Source organism: Etheostoma cragini, chromosome 3 (genome assembly GCF_013103735.1).
Source record: "Etheostoma cragini isolate CJK2018 chromosome 3, CSU_Ecrag_1.0, whole genome shotgun sequence".
In the NCBI taxonomy this organism is placed as follows: Eukaryota; Metazoa; Chordata; class Actinopteri; order Perciformes; family Percidae; genus Etheostoma; species Etheostoma cragini.
The window spans coordinates 9,574,175-9,592,449 of NC_048409.1; the positions used below are offsets into that span (position 1 = coordinate 9,574,175).

An 18,275-nucleotide genomic window follows, 5' to 3' on the forward strand; every position below is an offset into this window, starting at 1 on the left:
TGTGTGTGTTGCGTTGGGTCACGGCAGTTTCCTGCTGGGACGAGCAGCCACGCTCACCTCACGCATGAGGAGGTGCTCATCTGCAATGGAAGGAGGACGGGGCACCGCCATTAATGGAAAAACGCCATATGATGGTTTGTGTACACAGTGTTGTACCTTTTGCCTTTTTATCAGTTTTCAACAATTTTTTTTTTAATCCAAATCAAAAGGTTTTATGGTCAGGATTCATCTCATAGCTCAGTGGCTTGGTTCGAGGCTTTAAACTCTTTAAGTAAGCATTTCATGAAACGTCAATGGAGCAATTGAATGGGGAAAAGTGGACGGTCACTGTTGAGCTCTATAGATTATAGTAACTTCTTATTGGATTAGGACACATTTCAACTTAGAGGACATTCCTCGCACGTTAAAGGAAAATGATTGAGAAAGAAGTTATGCTGTATCAATCCATATAGAAGATCTTTAAATGTGCTTTGTTTTGTCACCCGAAGACGTCTGTTACCTGCCATCCTTTACATCTGTGCTGTAGTCTTCAGTCCTCATGTTCAACGTTACTGAAGTCCAAAACAAAACTGACAACAATATGAAGATGTTGTCAATACACTGTAGATATCACGGACACAATAATATAGGAAGGATGAATGATGAGAAGCAGAAAAGAGGCCGCTGCAAGGAAGTGGTTAGCAGCTAAATCCTGATGGACTTCACGGCCGAGCTGCCACGGCCACTGTGGGGGTGGACAAGCTGGGAAGCCCCAGAGCTTCTTCTTCTTTTAAATGAGGCTCCAAGCAATATGCTTTTAGGGAGAGGGAATGTATTGCTACATCTTTGGCTACAGCAAAGGATCCACAATGAAACACGACTGGTTACGTACTCTAAGTGAAGAGACAGGGGCTTCATCCCAGGTTTTACATTGCATCCCCATTTCCTCACGGCTTAGTCCGTCCCTTCGAAGAACCACGGGAGAGACTCAAAGTAATCATGCGAGGAGAGCGAGAACAAGCATCACATGAATTTGTATTTATTTTTATTTTATTTTGGCATTTTAGGCCTTTTTATTTGATACAACAGCTTGGACATGAGGGGGGGGGCATGACATGCAAGCAAAGGTCAGAGGCAGGTCACAACTGAACCTACAGCCACTGCAGCGAGGACTGAGCCTCTGTACATTGGGCACACGCTCTACCAGGTGAGCTACCCAGGCGCCCCAGCGTCATGTGATTTGTTCCTCTGCATGGGTAACGGCTTCCAGCAATGCTGCTCTCTCCTCGCTCATAGCTCCTCAGAGATCCCTCCTCCGTCCTAGCTCCTCGAGGCCGGAATAAAAGCGTTAAGACGGCCTTCACAAAAGAGTGCCAGAACAAGTTAAGTGAAGAGAAACCGAATAAAAGAAGTGAGATCTATCTCTCTAGCTTGTAGGACACTCAAAGACGGTTCCGGTCTAGCTATGATCCACCACGCCAGCTCTATAGATAACCATGGGGTGTGGCCAGAAAAGCTGTTGTGTCCAAAAGCAGTGCCCACGTACCTGTCCTCATGGGGGATTATTCCTCTTACATATGGAATATGTATCGGTGGAGCGATAGTTTCGTTACGATAGAGAACTGCACCTGTCCAATCTTAATCCATCTTGATTTCACATTCAGCATCATTCATTGTTTACCTGCAGAAAGGATGCCAAGTTCCGTATCTTTATGTTGAAATACACAAAAATACATATAGTGCCATTGTGTAACAAAATAAATATAAATGAGTGTTCAAATGAAATGCAAGGTTGTGATATTAAACACCGGCTCTGGATATAGAAATAAAGGAGCTGCTTCTGTATACAGTGCTAGGAAATCATGACATGGGCGAGGAAAAGTGCCAAAAAATATGAGGGGGAAAAACTCAAAGAATGATCCTTTTCTGAGCTGTTCCATTAAAAGAAGCAACCAGGCTGCTACTCCACAGTCTCCAAATATAGATCCTGCTGGTTTCTCTTCCCAAAAAACAATAAAGACCTTTCCTTCAGAAACTTGCTTCTTGCAGTATGGCAAACTTGAAAAATTAAGTTGTCTCCTTCAACTTATGTAGGCAAACACAGTGACATCTCAGTGCTGAGCCACGTGATGCATGAGTCAGCAAAATCTCCATTTGGGTCATTAGAGAAACCTGCATGTCCTGTTTGTAGTTTGCCATGTACAAACCTGCTCCAAGCTTTGATCAGTTCCTTCATTTGGTCCTGGATCATTGCAAAAAAAAGAAAAAAGAAAAAAAAAAACTTTGATAAAAGACAAAAGAAAATACTCTGGCCATATTGGTTTGAGCTTAAATGTGCAATTAACAAAGCAGTGAACAAGGGAACACAAGGTAAACATATATTTAAAAAAATAAAATAAAATAAAAAACTTAAAAGTTGCCATTTTCTATTTAGATATATAGTTTTTATAAACTCCTCAATAATTCATATACTTTGTTTTCTGCAAACCCAGTGTTGTATCAAGACTGATCCGATAATACATTAAGGTGACGGTAAGTAGAGACGCGTGTGACATCTCAGTGTCTAACCCCGCTCAGCTACCGGATCCCTCTTGATGTGCTGTGACGCAGCTGCACTGACTCAGTCCTGACCATCCTGAACCATCCTCTGTCTCCAGCCGACAAATGACAAAAGGACCCTGTTTTGTCACAGCTGTTACCCCCGATTACTGATTTACGTGGGATCATTTCATGTGGATTGCCTCGACGGATTGCGCCGCCACGAGACGGGCTCCGGTCAGATTCGTCTCACTTTGTATCACTTCTGTAGGTAGTCCCTTAAGGTTCAAAGGTTTGAGATGTATTAGTCCAAGAGATATTCAGTTCACATTGTTGTATTAGATGTAAATATTTAACTGAAAGAAAAATCAACGAATCCCAATAAATGCACTTGTTTGACATTAATCTCTTGGTATTGCGCATCCTGACTTGACATTTCAATCTGGTCTTCTGACCAAATGTAAGCCTCACTTCACCCACAGCACGGCTGACAACAACTGAACTGTAGCAAAGGTAGCCCAAAGTGATTACTTAATATTTTATTAAAACGTCAGTATGTGTATGCATTGTTTAGAAGAAATAGAGAAGAAAAACAATGTAGAAAAAAAAAGAAGAAGAAAGAAAGGAGAGCTGCTTCTTCATCAGAGGGTTTTGGAGTACCGCCGGCGGACTGAGTCTCTGTAGAACTGGAAGATCTTCTCTGATGCTTTCTGACTGACGGCTATACACTGCTGCAGCTGTAGGAGAAAAGAAAGAAAACTGAGCTTGCACAACGATGACAAAACAACTTTACTGGAACAACACATCTGGAAATCGCACATTAGACAAACCTAAGTTAGGGCTGGGCGACATATCGATATTTTCCCTTATATTGATATATTTAAATGAGAATGACGTTAGACAACATGTTATATCGATGTAGTTTAATGTTTACAATTCCTGACCCATTTCTTCTGTAAAGCTGTGTGTGCGTGTATCTCTCCTCTCACTCCACGCAGCACCAGGCGGAAAGGAAACAACAGTTACTGCTAGAACTGAAGTTAGGTGGATCCAGTATCCACCTAACTTCAGTTCTAGCAGTAATCACGTGTGAGACGGCGCCCGCTGGACTCAGGCGAGAGATATGAGCCGTGACCAGGTCATAGCTTCTAAAAATACAGCAGAGTGACGGTACATACAGTACACGTAGTCTCCCTTTGTCAGACCCTTATCCAAAGTGCGCTGCAGGAGGATCTGGCTACTCCACACGGCATTCTGGGATGGGAGGAAAACGGGCTTGTGTCATGAACCCGTTTCTAATAAGTCAGCCGTCACTCAGTGGGGAGAGACTCCAGTCTGCAGCGTAGCTCAGATAAACCAGAGAATTGTGCTGTACAATCCGCTTCATGGACAAAGAAAGCTTTCGTATGGTTCACTCTAGTCCATCTGACTTCCTCTGTTGCTCTTACGCTGTCTCTTTAAATAAATCTGTAATTGTTTTTGAAAACAGCTAAAAGGAGCGGCCTGAGAGACCGGGCTTTATTTAGATAATAAAAGGTTATTTAGTTTAGATGTAATGATGTTATGTATTGCAGCTGTACATTTTTAAATGAAAACCCTGTGTTTGCATTTTATTTTGATGACAGTCTGTTTTAATAGAAGTGCTTTTAACATCTCACATGTGGCTTTGACTTACAACTCAACATTTAGCCCACTTGGTTTGAGATAGATACTGTATGTATATCGTGTAACGCCGTTCAGCCGAGGAATACTGAGATGTGATTTTTATCCCATTTTGCCCAGCCCTAGACTAAAGTTGACAATGTTGTACATTTGCTCGTTTATTTACGGACCTCGTGGACAGAAAACGATCCTCTGGTTGATGACATCATTACTCTGTGTTGTTTAGAGTCAATAGCAAAGGTCATCAAAGCTCGACTTTCCTGGAAACAGAGAGGAAACAGACGAGAACAAGGTAACAAATGCAGTGCGCATCATAACGGTGCTGACTGTACTGACAGGACATGCACCAGAGGTTTAGCAAAAGTCAAGTCATACAAACACATGCATTAAAGGGAAATTCTAGCTGTCAACGGTGGAACATTTATTGGCGTTGCCAACCTTTCCTGAATCTGCCTCATCTGACTCCATTTCATTAAGACTTCTACATGTACTATAAGTGTCTCTTCACATGTAGTACACAGTGGAGTAATGCAAGGTTTAGATAGAGTTAAATCCACAGTTTTGTAGTAGTGTGGGTAGGTTGCATTTGGCCGAGTGAGCGGGCTATCAAACTCATTTTAGTTGAGGGGCCACATACCGCCCAATTTGATCTCAAGTAGGTCGGACTAGAAAACTACTCCAGCAAGATGCAAAATCCTTTTTGCCACAGAAGTCAGCGGTGGAAGAAGTAGTCAGATCCTTTACTATTTAGGTAAAAGTACTAATACCACACTGTAAAAATACTCTGTTAAAGTCCTGCATTGAAAATGTCACTTGAGTAAAAGTATGTATCATCAGAACAATGTAATTTAAGTATTAATAGTAAAAATACTCAATGAAGACTTTAGAAAGTGTAAAGGATCCAACCAGTTGTGTGTTTAATGGTCTAATCCTCTCAGCTGGACATGTAGGCCCTTTTATTGTTGGCTAGTTTTATTTATAATAAAACATCAGATTTTATAAACTACATGTGTTTTATGTGCAGTAATCTTAATGTGTAAAGGAACTAGTAGTCTATATTGACAACGTTCCACTTCCGCAGTTGCTCTGGTGCTGCAGGAACTTCTGCCGGATGCATCTTATAGCAGATCCTCTTTCTGTGTGTTGGCGTTCTAACCTCTGGTGCATTTCTGAGGACTACGGTTAACTGGTCCTCAGATCTCTGCAGGGTACATACAGACAGCTAGCTAGACTATCTGTCCAATCAGAATTTTCTCTCGCACAACTGTTTTACAGCGTCTCTGGGTGGCGCTTAGCACCGCCCAAGACGATTCTGATTGGTTTGAAGAAACGCCAAAAAACTCGAGTAGGTTTTTCTCCCATCAATGCTGTGTTGACCAGCCAGACGTTCCTCAGCGTGTGGAGGGTCTGTCAAAGCCAGATTAAGTAACTAAAGCTGTCAGATGAATGGAGTGGAGTAAAAAGTACAATATAGCTGAAGTAGGAGTATAAAGTGGGATGAAAAGAAAAGACTCAAGAACAGTACAAGTACCTTTAAATGTGTACTTCAGTTCAGCACTTTTAGTAACTTCCACTTTAGTAACCTTCCACCACTGCTAAATAAGAATCGATATGTAACATCAGTTCCTAAGGAGGGTTCTAGGACAACTTTTGACATCCCACCACTGCAAAGAGTTCCTCGTCAGGCACACTGCAGCCTTCAGCATCAGTCTTCACCACCTCCCCCTCAGACTACGGCTTTGATGCTGATTTCACTACTGTATCAATAATCTCTAGGCTACGACTAAAAACCAACTGATATTTTGATTTTTATACTGCTTGATATTTTTACGACGCCGCATACACACGAGCCTCAGGCGTACCTTTTCCTGAGCTGCGGTGGGGTCTGTGATGATGTGACCGTCTGCGTCGATGGCACAGGTCACCCCGCAGAACAGGCAACTCATGGGCAGGCCTGCGTCCATCAGAGCCACACAGGCGGCGTTCAAAAAGCAGGACAAGAGCTGAGGAACCGGTCAGGAACAACACTCCAAAACACTTACAAATATAAATTCAATCAAATGTTTAAAAAAACGTTCCTGTGTGCACCAGATTAGGGAGTGTGGAATGGTAGCAGAAAAGATGCCAGTTCAACTCCTGGGCACTGCCAAGGTGCAGCTACTAGCCTCCTAAAAGCCCAAAGGGGGCCTACACTCTGACATCTCTCAATTCAATTCAATTCAATTTTATTTATAGTATCAATTCATAACAAGAGTTATCTCAAGACACTATACAAATAGACCACACTCCAGAATTTACAAGGACCCAACAAACTCTCCTTTGGTGCGTGTATTAGACCTGAGCGTGTGTGTGTATTTCAGGCCTGTGTGTAGTGTGTTCTAACAACTGAGTGAAAACATTACAATTTCCCCACTGGGATCAATTAAAAAAATAAAAAAGTGGTATAGAAGTATACATTTACTGAAGGATACTGAGCCGTCATCATGTATCAGCTGAAGAATGAGAGTGAGGGAGGAGCGAGGGTGAAGGGACAAGAGCAGAGACGCCTCACAGGTTTCTCGCACACATTGCTCTTGCGCTCGCTCCCTTATGCCTGGAAAATAAGGAAATGTTGGGGTCAGACTGGAAACAAACGGGCTCAATTACTCCACCTGGTGGTGTCTTGTAGTACGGCTCCTAAAAGCCCAAAGTGTGCCTACAATTACCTGATTTCCCCTTAAGACGCTTGAAAAAACATTTGTTTTTGAACTGCATGACTTGTTTTCATGTATATTATACACATGCTTTATAACTACAGCATTCAATTTACTATGGGTGACATAATCAAACTGGACATTAAATATTTCATGTTTGCACCATTATATCAAAAGAAAAGTTGTACATGTTGGGTGCCAAATAAATATTGTACAAGTCAAAAGTATTATTTTTTTTAAAGGTCCCATGACATGGTACTCTTTGGATGCTTTTATATAGGCCTTAGCACCACTAATACTGTATCTGAAGTCTCTTTCCCCAAATTCAGCCTTGGTGCAGAATTACAGCCACTAGAGCCAGTCCCACAATGAGCTTTCCTTAGGATGTGCTATTTCTGAGTCTGTAGCTTTTGAGGAGGAGGGGGGGGGGGGGTCATATTATTGTGAAAAAAAATTGTAGAGCCATGGGACTTTTAACAAGGCTACAAAATGCAAGAACAAGAAAGAATGAATGACCACTGCATTAGAGTCCCAATAAACACATCACATGAAGCTGATAACGAGAGATACTTACTGGGCAGTCCCACTTTGGGCTGTATCAACACCTCCAGGGTTGCCCGGTCATAGATTTCCTTACTGACTTTGACCTCGGCTGGTCCGTATGCTGCAGCCAGCACACTTGTGTCTCCTTCACATGAGAACAAAAGACAGCATTATGCACCTGGAAATACATTATTGATCCAGATGGGGAAATTATGACTTGTTGTGAGCGCATATTAGAAACCACATTATAACAGACGGTAAGAAATAGTAATTTAGAAGAGAGAAAAAGCACAGAATAGCAGAAACTGTTCACTTTATATTTTGCTGAAAAGGCCTGCCACAGAGGAAATAGTCTTGCTTTGCCAGAGCTCCCTCCACAGCGCTGCGGAGGAGGGTCTGGCTAGTCCACACAGCATTTCGTGATGAGAGATGAACGTGCTCTGATTTACTGGCATTTCTTTAAACCAATCACAATCGTCTTGGGCGGTGCTACGCGTTGTACGGAGCATCAGTGCCTCTGCAAAATAGTCTCGGGAAGGAACTGGTTTTGTTAGCCGTGGTCATACTCGGACTCTATTCAGAATATGAGTCTGATACTGCTCCACCAGGATGTGATTACGGGGCATGTTTCAACCAAACCTGGATAGAAAACGCCTCTGCACTCATATGGATGTACCTACAACCAATCAGACCAACAGATAGACCTACAACCAATCAGAACGGAGTATGTGACGTATGAACTTTTGCCGGATCCCGTAAGAAGGACAACAAAAACATCTGTCCAATCGACTAATGCCAAGATCACGGTTCTCTGTTCCTCTTTTGAAACGAATGTGCTGCCGGTATCTTCTGTGGTGGAATCTACACATCTCAGTTCTCCAGCAGCAGCCGTCTTTGTTGTAAACAAATTCCACCCAAGCGCTCTTTGGTGACGTGGTTAGTTACGTTGTCACTGCCCGATGTGAGTCTGTTACTGTTGATCATCTGTCCATCATAGTATAAAGCCCGCCCTGACAATTTGATGGGTCTAACCAGCTCTAATTCAAGCATAGTCCAAACCAAACTTCCCTAACTCAAACGTTGTGGGCAGGGCTAAGTTTGGCTGGCATCCAGGCTACTTGTTTTGATGGAATTTGTGTATGTTCAAACGTTGTTTTTATTTATTTATTTATTTATTTATTCATTCAGGACAATGCACATGGATGAACATGCACAACAGTACATGTAAATGTGCCAGATTGTAGCCCAAGGGCTAATTTCCATCTGCAGTCCAATAGGCAGGTTGGAGTTTACACAAAAGACATAGGATATAAAAAAAAGAAAATCAACAAGACAACAAGAAAAAAAGAAAAACAAGACGATTCATTAATAGAAAAATAAAAATACAAGTTAGTTAGCGGTGGTTACACGTTTGGTTAGCTCTAAGCCACAGCTTTACCTGGCTCTTAAAGGAGGCCAGAGTGGGACACTCCCTTATAGCTGGACGAAGTGTGTTCCATAATGCACTGCCTTTAATAGATAGTGCATTCTGGCTGAAGGAGGTTTTTCTGAAAGTCGTGCAGCAGACAACAGATATATTGTAATTTAAGAGAACTGAAAGAAAACTAGACTGCTGCACCCTCTCTTGGCTGTTTTCTGGCTCTCAAAATTCTAGCCTTGACAGGAGGCTTTGGCCAATCACAGGTCATGTTTGAAAGAGAGAGAGAGAGAGAGAGAGAGAGAGAGAGAGAGAGAGAGAGAGAGAGAGAGAGAGAGAGAGAGAGAGAGAGAGAGAGAGAGAGATCTATTGGCTGTTCTGTGCATGGCTTGCTGCAGCGACAGAGAGGAGAGGGAGAGCTGCAGGAACGGGCCTCACTCTACTTGAAATTGTGTAATTTGCTTTCCATCTTCTGTTGCTTAAAACATTTAAAAACCAGTTCACATTGAATGGTTTGATTTAAGTTTGTGTTTCTTTGTGATAAAAGTTTTACAAAATATTCCAGATTTGAATATGAACTGAAACCACCTATTAGGACCTTTCCCTCCACTGCCCTGTATACCAAAATTAACTCCAGTTATAGTTAGACATAATATATACCAACTAATAAATTATGATACAGTTTATTATTATAGGTTAAGCTACCCAGTAAAATACAAATTAATTCATATAAGCTCCACCTTTACCAGCTGCAACATTCAAGTCATGTTGTCCACACATTAATGCATCAATAATTTCATAATCCAGTAATATATGAATCTAAAATAGGGCCCTTCTGCACTTTTGGTAACATTAAGTTACTTGTAACCTAGTTTTTGATTTCTCAAACTCACACACACACACACAGTTTTTTACTGAAGTAAAAGATCTGTTAACTGCTTCCACCACTGATGGTAAGTCATAAAGGAGACTGGATCTGGCTGAGGTCAGGACCCATTCTGCGGACATTCTAAAACGCTTAACTAGGTTTAATGTACCTAAACAATAATCAATCATTACCATATTTACCATGACCATATCTTGTCATGAACACTTACACCTGTCAAAAAAACTAAACTGAAATCCAACGATTATAGAAGTTATCTCACGTTAACGTTTTCTTCTTCATTGGTGTCTATGGCGAGGAAAAGGCTTAACGTGGTTTAATGTACATTAACAATAATCACCAAGTTTCTCTCTCACATTGATCCTTATGACCACTGAAAACTATTAAAATATCGGACCCGAAGTCCTATTGTTATGGCCGGTAGCGGACATTAAGTGTGTCTGCTCCACAGAGCCTGGGAAGGAAAGGGTTAACGTGGTTTAATGAACCTGAACAACGATCAATTATCACCATGTTTCTCTCAAATATTGCTCGTCATAACCAGTGAAAACTATCAAAAAAATCTAACCCAAGGTCCTATTATTAAGGACGGTAGCTGCCATTAAGCGTGTCTGCTTCATTAAGGAATATTATAAGGAAAACGCTTAACGTGAAAAAGCTTAACGTGGTTTCATGTAACCGCTACCTAACAACGGTGAGATATAGCCATGGTAAATATGGTGACGATTGATCGTAGTTTAGGTACATTGAACCACGTTAAGCTTTTTCACGTTAAGCGTTTTAGAATGACCCCCAATTTAGGGTCATTATACGGTTGAATATGTGTTGAACTTCACAAAACTAACGTTATACAATCCGAGTTGTGACTTGAGCGTTCACGCTGCTTCGGCTCTGCCTGACGCTGTTCGTCGTTTAGCATGCTAACTAACAGCCAGAGTCCGGCTGCTGGCGGCCGTTTCCGGCCCCAGCACCGCCCGGCTCAGGCTCATGTCTCGGAGTCTTTACCTTGAATGAAGGAAGCTGAACCGTCAGGTCGGGACAGGAGGCTCTGCTCACTGCCAAACTCTCTCAGACTGACACTTGAAGAGCCGCACACTTCCATCATGCTGCCGCTACTGTGCGCTGCAGGATTAGTTTGTCGCTGGTGAGTGACGCAATCTATTTTGCTATGTAGGGCCCTTACTGATGACATGTAGAGTCTATTGGAGGAGTCTTTGGCAGCGTAGACTTTTCTTTAACCGTCTATGGCATAGACATAATAAAGTTGATTTATTATGTCTATGTATGGCAGAGCCACAGAGAGCTCAGAGAAATGAGATCTGAAATAACACATATAATCACACTAGTAGGGAAACGTTTTATAACCTTTTTTAAACGCAAAGATAGCAATGTATGTAATATTGTACATTGAGTCTCGTTAATTGGCAACAAATAAGAATGGTATTTTAATAAGTGTTATCTACTCAATAAAGATAGTAATAAAGATAGTCTCGTCTGTAGTTATAAAGTTATTTTTTTTTTTTTTCAGATTACAATATCCCTGTAACACCTCTGGAGTCTGTATAATCTCTGCCTCAGAGGGTCAATTTTCAACAGTAAAGCTTGTTCCAATTTCATATGATCATCCATTTGTGAATGACATGGCAAGGAAGAAGGCTTTTTGCAAACCGATACGTAACTGCCGATAAAGTCGAGAATTCTTTGAAACTCTGACATTTTCTAACGGACTTTTTACGAGAATATTGGTGAGTTTTGTCTTGCTTTGGAGCAATGTGTTGTTTGGTTTCCTAGAAAATAATCCACAAAAATAGCAGGGGTATAAAGATAGATCTTTATTTAATTAACACTTTAGTATAAATGTGCCAGTCAAAAATAGTTAGTAAACCTTACATAATACCTAGAACCTAAAAATGAGAAATTAAAACCATGTCCAGTTCCACAATTAAACCCATCTGATAGTTTTGTATTAATATTTATTTATTATAATAATAAAAAATGTAGTTGTCTGATTAGCAGTCCAGACTGGAATGTCACACTAAATGCTTGCTCTTGGGAGAATTACTGCAATTGTTCAATGGGTCTTTGTAAAGGACAGTGTGGTCTAACCTACTCCATCTGTCCTGAGAGAACGCCTCTTATGATTTGATATACTATAAATAAAATGTAATTGAATTAAGACGTGGAAACTCTTCTCCAGTCCCTTTCAGCAGTGATCTGCTGTCCACACTGAGACTGAATGTGGGTTAAAAAAAATATATACTGTATCTTCCTAAATGTGATCCTTTTACAAAATGTCCTTGTAACGATAATGAAAACAGGTCCCAACATTTAATATGAAACAGGCGTTACACGCGCTAAATTAAAGCGGCTCATCTAACTAAAGTAAAACACAAGTGAACACAGGGATATTTAGGGTTTCAAAAACAGGAAACAGAATCAGGCGTTACAGTATGCGGTGTAATAGTGCGTCCCATTCACCTCGGAACTCGGACCGGAGTTGGGAATGACGTCACATCCGAGGTAAATGCGTTCTATTTAACAAGTCAATGAATAAAATGTATTAAAAAAGAAGAAAAAAAATGTAACAAGTCAGATTTTTCATTGTGGGGTTGCTCTATCCCTGTTAGCCATTCTATGCAGTACCAGTTTCTAACAACGCATTACGCTGGTTTTTGTGCATAACACAGCGTAACATGTCTTCAGATAGAAGTTGGACAGGGCAGGTTTGTTTGTATTGACAGGTTCAGCAGCCTATCAAACTCAAGCTGCAATTACTGCTTTCTCACCTGAGCTGCATTCAGGCACCACCTTCTCTTTGCCCATTTGCGCGTTTTTTACATGAGAAATATGGGTTGATTTAAACCAAATTGCCCCAAAATATCATGGATGCACGGGGGTACTTTGCATGGAAGCCATTTAACATTCTTTGCAGGTAAAATTAATGATCAATTTGATATCATTTTGGGTGTTTTATTCAATTCAATTTTATAGCATTTGGAAGAAAAAAAATGTAAACGGTATCAAAACAGTCCTGACAAAACGTGAAAAGAGTAAAAAAGTCCAAGAAAAGCGACAAAAACGTTGAAGAAAGCAACAAAAACTCAATTTTGACCCGAAAGGACAAGACGGTCGACAGGAAGACAACACATGTGTTAAGAAAATACGGCTACAAATATATTAAAAATAAAAAACACGTTGATATGGAACGCCTTCGTGGTCGGTCGAATCTGAACCAATCAGCTGTTAGATCAGCTGAGAGCAAGGCGTTTCCCGTCATGCAGCGCCTGGCTCTCAAAACTGTGGCCGCCTTGTTCTTGTGATGTCATTGTTGCCCATGTGTGCATGACGGACACAAATCTACCCAGCATGCATTTTGGGGAGGGGGGGGGGGGGGGGGGGGGGGGGGGGGGGGGGGGGGGGATCAATTCTGCGCGGCCCTGGCTCTTTTCCAACAAACCTAGTGCCAAAGGTGGTGCACAGTTCTTAAATAGACTCCAGCATCTTTGGTATGACCCCACCTAACCCCGGTTCCCCTCCAAAGGACAACACCCCCTGCTGGTCACTTTTAATGCTTCAACTAAATGTTTTCTCATGTGGAAAAAAAAAGTCTTTTCACTGTGCAGGAGAACCACAGAGAAGATTTAAACCTATCAAATACGAGTCTCTAGTCTCGGCTCCACATCAGGACCAGCTCCTGGCTGATCTTGGGTTTCCCTGTCAGCGTTGAATCCTGGAGACCAAGTAGTAAAGCAGGAAGAAGACCAGGACCAGGCCCACGGAGACGTAGCAGAGGATGCGGCGGTTGTCTCTGCCCGATCGGACCATGGTCGAGAAGCGCTTCACGCTGCCGCTCAGCAGGCCCGTCGCACTCAGGAAGTTGGAGTCCTGGAAGGGAAAGGACAAGAGAGAGGGAAAAAAAAAAAAAGATAGAAACCTTTACTGTAGAGAGATATATATTTAAGAAAACCTGTTGTTATCAGTACATCATATTTAGCTTGAACAAAACCCTTTCACATATTTAAAAAATGCATTCAAATCCACAAGAGCTGAGTGGAAGTAGGATTTTTAATAGAATAGAATACACTTTATTGTCCCAAGGGAAAATGTGTCCTGGACATAGAGCTAAAATCTGTTGCCTCACAGCACAGACCATACTGGAATCAACATAAGACATCTTAGGACATGAGGAAAGGACACATGACTGTACGGACAACACAACATCTTAAAAAGTGACTGTCAGAATTAAAGTGCTATGTGCAAGAAGTGCTGGTGTATTTATTGCACAAATGCCAGTCCCTTGTCCGTCTGACAGAAAAGGATTCACTTTTAGTTTATCATATTTACCTACTACCTACACTACTACTTTTTTTACCGTTTTTATGTTCTCTCTCTCTCGTTACGCATTCCAGCCTTTAGGCTTTTTATTGTCTAGTATTGTCTGAAAGTCCCACAGTGTAGACAGAGCTCTTTACGAAGTTAAATACCAAACCAAATCATTTGGTTGACATTCAACAATTCATCTCCCATGTGCTTCAAATTGTACTGATGACTCATGATGACTCATGATGAATCATGATGAATCATGGGATATGTTGTTGTTGTTGGGGTTGAATGCAGTTAAAGTCACAAAGACAGGTGGAAGAACTCCTCAGCAAAAGTACAGATGATGCAAATGATTTAAATGGACACCTGCCAGCCAATCAGAAACCAGCTCTATATTTCTATATCTCCATAGACTGGATGGACTCACCATGCTGTCCAGGTACTCGTTCTGATCGTCAGCCTCTCTGTCGATGTCATACGCCAGCTGTCGGAGTCAGACGCACGTCATTATTGTTTTAGAAATAGACTGATTAATGACAAATTAATCTTTCCATCATCTTAGGCTCAATTACAGACAGAAGAGAGGCCATTAAAAGTAGATTTTGAGAAAGAAACATCAAACAATCGATGGCCCAGAACAGAAAAAAACAATCTGCCTCTCTGTTGGTCACACTGAAGAATCACTTCTGACTAAAAACCATTAACAGGTGTTTTAGAAGTGATGATGAAGACCGGGACTGTTGGCTGGGACTTACAGATTTCAGTCTGGAGACTTTGGTGGCCAGGTTCTCAGCCAGCCGTTTGTTTTCAGCATCCAGCATGTCGTCAACAGAGCCATGACCTGGCAACGCACGCGCGCGCGCACGCGCGCACACACACACACACACACACACACACACACACACACACACACACTTAGAAATGGCACCGGGAATGTGGTTGGTGCAGAGAAGCTCCCAAGTCTCTGAGCTGGAATCCCATTCAAGTCTCTGAGCTAAAGTCCGAGTCAAGTCTCTGAGCTAAAGTCCAAGTCAAGTCTCAAGTTGCTGAGCTAGAATCAAAGTCAAGTCTCAAGTCTCTGAGCTAGAGTCCAAGTCAAGTCTCTATCTCAGAGACTTGACTTGGACTCCAGCTCAGAGTCCAAGTCAAGTCTCAAGTCTCAAAGCTAGAGTCCAAGTCTAGTCTCAATTCTCAGAGCTAGCAATCCAAAGATTTTGAATTCAGCCACTCTTTTGTCTGGGCCTTATTAAATGACGTTTTTAAAGCCAAAGCCTCTGATGATGTAGTCATGTTTGTTGTCCTCTCCCCCCTGTAGCCGTGCGCAGCATAGTGTTAGCTGAGTTTTAAGTGTTACATGCAGTGGGTGGGTTATAGTTTACCGCGAGCTCTTCAGACGTTTCCTAAAAATAACGATTGTTTACGAGTCCCGCATCTCATTTTATCTTCAGTGGACTTAACCACTGTAACAGTATGCTTTTTGTTCATTTTCAGCTAACGCTAGTTAGCAATAAGACGTGTTCAAATTAGCAACATTCACTAGCTAAATGGCGGTAAAATATGCAATTAGTTGGTAGACTTCCTTCAGCCACCTGCCAAAAAGACAACCAATGGTAATTTCTTGAGTGGCTGGTTAAATTTGAACATTTACTAGCCATGACTGGTGGACCAAGTTAACTCTGAACCCTGTGTAAGACTAGTGTTCGCGTCTACGTGAGGTTCCGTTCCCGTTAGACTCTGCTGGTCTGATGTGTGTTCAGGTTATAAACTCCATCACACTGGTTATAATAGTGGAGTATGGCTGTTAATGGCTGGATATTTACAAGTGAGTACGTGTCAGAAAACATACCTCTATTCCAGTCCGCCATGTTAACGAGTGGTGTGACGTCATGATCAGCTGTGCACCTCCGGTTTGATGGATTCACGTGACCTCGGCCGCTCCGCCCCCCCCCCCCCCGCCGTTTGTCTTCTATGGTTTATCCTAGAGGTTTCTCATCACATCCAGTCAGCATATCTTTAATCAGACTCAGTTTTCGGATTTAACTAATAAAGTAGTACATTTACTTAAATTCTACATTTAGAAAGGTGACTTGTACTTGAGTCTTTTCTTTCCACGCTACTTTTTACTTCTATGAACTTTCCTTAGAAACTGCAGTTACATATCTGGTTCTTTTAAGCAGTGGTGGAATGTAATACATTTAGTTGAGTACTGTACTTAAGTAGGCATACAAATGTTGAGGTACTTGTACTTTACTTGGGTCTTTACTTTTCATGCCACGTTCTACTTCTACTCCGCTGCATTTCAGAGAGAAACAGTACGTTTTACTCCACTGCATCGATCTGACAGCTTAAGTTACCATTTACTTCCAGAGGTGTCGAGAGTATTCACATTGACTACTCAGGTAGAATTATAGATACTTGGGTTTTAAAAGTATCAATTCAAGTTTTTATTTAAGTAAAAGTGTTAACACTTGAGTTGATACTTTTAAGTTTTTATTTAAGTAAAAGTTAAAGTACTTCAAAACTACTTAAAGTATAAAAGTAATAAAAGAGGGAAAAAATGCCATTAAGGACAAAAGCTTAGACTGCGCCACAGGGGCCTGCATTACCCCACTTGGCCATAATGACTTTAATGTTATATCAAAATAATAATAATGATAAATCAAATTTATATAGCGCTTTTCACGAACTCAAAGCTGCTTTACAGTGCATGAAGATAATAAAAACAATGGACAACTAAATAAAACAAAACAAGATTCAGGAACAGATGAGAAGGGAGGGGGGCGTGGGGCTATGGATAGGCAGAAGTGAAGAGATGGGTCTTGAGGCGGGACTGGAAGATTGTGAAGGACTCGGAAACACCTATTTCTTGGGGGAGAGAGTTCCAGGGCCTGGGAGCTGCCCTGAAGAAGGCTCTGTTCCCGAAACTTCAGAGTTTGGACTTGGGGGTGCAGAGGAGACCGGCTGAGGTGGATCTGAGGGGCCGTGAGGGGGGGGGTAGGGGGAGAGGGTGCGGTATGAGGGGGTCAGATGGTGGAGGGCTTTGTATTTGAGGACCAGGATTTTGTAGGTGATCCGGTAGATGGGGAGCCAGTGGAGTTGTTTGAGCGGGTGATGTTCTGGACCAGTTGGAGTCACTTGATGTTGGTAGAGCTGATGCCGAGAAGTGAGTTGCAGTAGTCCAGTCGGGAGGAGATGAAGGCGTGAATAAGTCAACGTTGGGGAGTTGAATGGAGGAGGTTTTAATGACATGACGGATGTGGGGCTCAAGGGAGAGGGTGGAGTTAAGGGTCACGCCAAGGTTACAAGCCTGGGGAGATGGGGAAACAATGGTGCTGTCGATGGTGAGAGTGGAGTTACTGATTTTGCGGAGTTTGGAGTTGGAGCCTTTGAGGAGGAATTCAGTTTTATTGCTGTTGAGTTTGAGGAAGTTGTGTTGCATCCAGGTTTTATTAGCTGACAGACAGGAGTTGATGTGGGAGAGGGGAGGATTGTGGGTGGATTTGGTGCTGAGGTAGATTTGGGTGTCGTCGGCGTAGCAGTGGAAGTCCAGGTTGAAGTGCCAAAGTATCTGACCGAGGGGGAGGATGTAGATGATGAAGAGGAGGGGGCCGAGTACAGAACTATGGGGATCACCTTGAAAATGTTAATGTTTAAAAATTGGGGAACCAACTGTTAAAGCCACATTTATGCCCAATGAAAATGAACGCATTTTAGTACAATGCAAATACATTATAGAACCATTTATGTGTACATACAACATGTGTATATGAGCATTAACATGTGTTTCATGGAGATACAACTAGTTGCCTATAAGTATTGTAAAGGTGCAAACCAGTCAAACCTCAGAAGCATGTTATCATAGTCTTTATTGGGATGTAAAGGTACATCCAAGCCTAGCAGCGGGAATCTGTGAGGGCAACGGATTCACTCCATCCGAATGACACCAATTATCTGGAGTTTTTTTTTTTTTCAGCTGAAATGATTACACCATTAAAACACACCTTTACACTTTCTAAAATGGGAAAAATTTTATTCATTGAGTACTTTTACCATAATACTGTAAGTAGATCCTTGGATCCTCACAACAAGCGATCATGCTCCTCTCCTGTAGAACCAGCTCCAAGTTTCGGTTTGGAAGGCAGACACCATCCCCACATTTAGGAGTAAGCTTTGACCCACATGTTGTCCTCGGGTCAAATTTGACCCATTTTAATCACAAAAATGGCCCTTTGAA

The 18,275-nt window shown here is 41.8% G+C and overlaps 2 protein-coding genes across 2 annotated transcripts; both read right to left on the minus strand.

The window, feature by feature from the left end:
• Window positions 1-3,105: 3,105 nt before the first annotated feature.
• Window positions 3,106-10,948, minus strand: exosc5 (exosome component 5). Its single transcript, XM_034867284.1, has 6 exons — window positions 10,724-10,948; window positions 7,447-7,560; window positions 6,651-6,772; window positions 6,042-6,182; window positions 4,350-4,439; window positions 3,106-3,254 (listed from the first exon to the last, which is right to left on the minus strand). The coding sequence occupies exons 1-6, from the start codon at window positions 10,908-10,910 to the stop codon at window positions 3,159-3,161; spliced, it is 750 nt and encodes a 249-aa protein (XP_034723175.1). The 5' UTR covers window positions 10,911-10,948; the 3' UTR covers window positions 3,106-3,158.
• Window positions 10,949-13,201: 2,253 nt separating this feature from the next.
• On the minus strand, window positions 13,202-15,974 carry bet1l (Bet1 golgi vesicular membrane trafficking protein-like). Its single transcript, XM_034867585.1, has 4 exons — window positions 15,888-15,974; window positions 14,797-14,882; window positions 14,469-14,525; window positions 13,202-13,603 (listed from the first exon to the last, which is right to left on the minus strand). The coding sequence occupies exons 1-4, from the start codon at window positions 15,904-15,906 to the stop codon at window positions 13,436-13,438; spliced, it is 330 nt and encodes a 109-aa protein (XP_034723476.1). The 5' UTR covers window positions 15,907-15,974; the 3' UTR covers window positions 13,202-13,435.
• Between the last annotated feature and the right edge of the window lie 2,301 nt (window positions 15,975-18,275).

What these genes read in the sequence shown, in the direction of transcription:
- exosc5 (XM_034867284.1), bottom strand. Translation starts at nt 10,910, where the DNA reads ATGTCATCAGTAAGGGCCCTACATAGCAAAATAGATTGCGTCACTCAC. An exon ending in TTCAGCTTCCTTCATTCAAG is followed by an intron (nt 7,561 to 10,723) that starts GTAAAGACTCCG and finishes TCTCATGTGAAG; the next exon opens with GAGACACAAGTGTGCTGGCT. An exon ending in GCCCAAAGTGGGACTGCCCA is followed by an intron (nt 6,773 to 7,446) that starts GTAAGTATCTCT and finishes CTTATTTTCCAG; the next exon opens with GCATAAGGGAGCGAGCGCAA.
- bet1l (XM_034867585.1), bottom strand. An exon ending in AAGTCTCCAGACTGAAATCT is followed by an intron (nt 14,526 to 14,796) that starts GTAAGTCCCAGC and finishes TGACTCCGACAG; the next exon opens with CTGGCGTATGACATCGACAG. An exon ending in ACGAGTACCTGGACAGCATG is followed by an intron (nt 13,604 to 14,468) that starts GTGAGTCCATCC and finishes TTTCCCTTCCAG; the next exon opens with GACTCCAACTTCCTGAGTGC.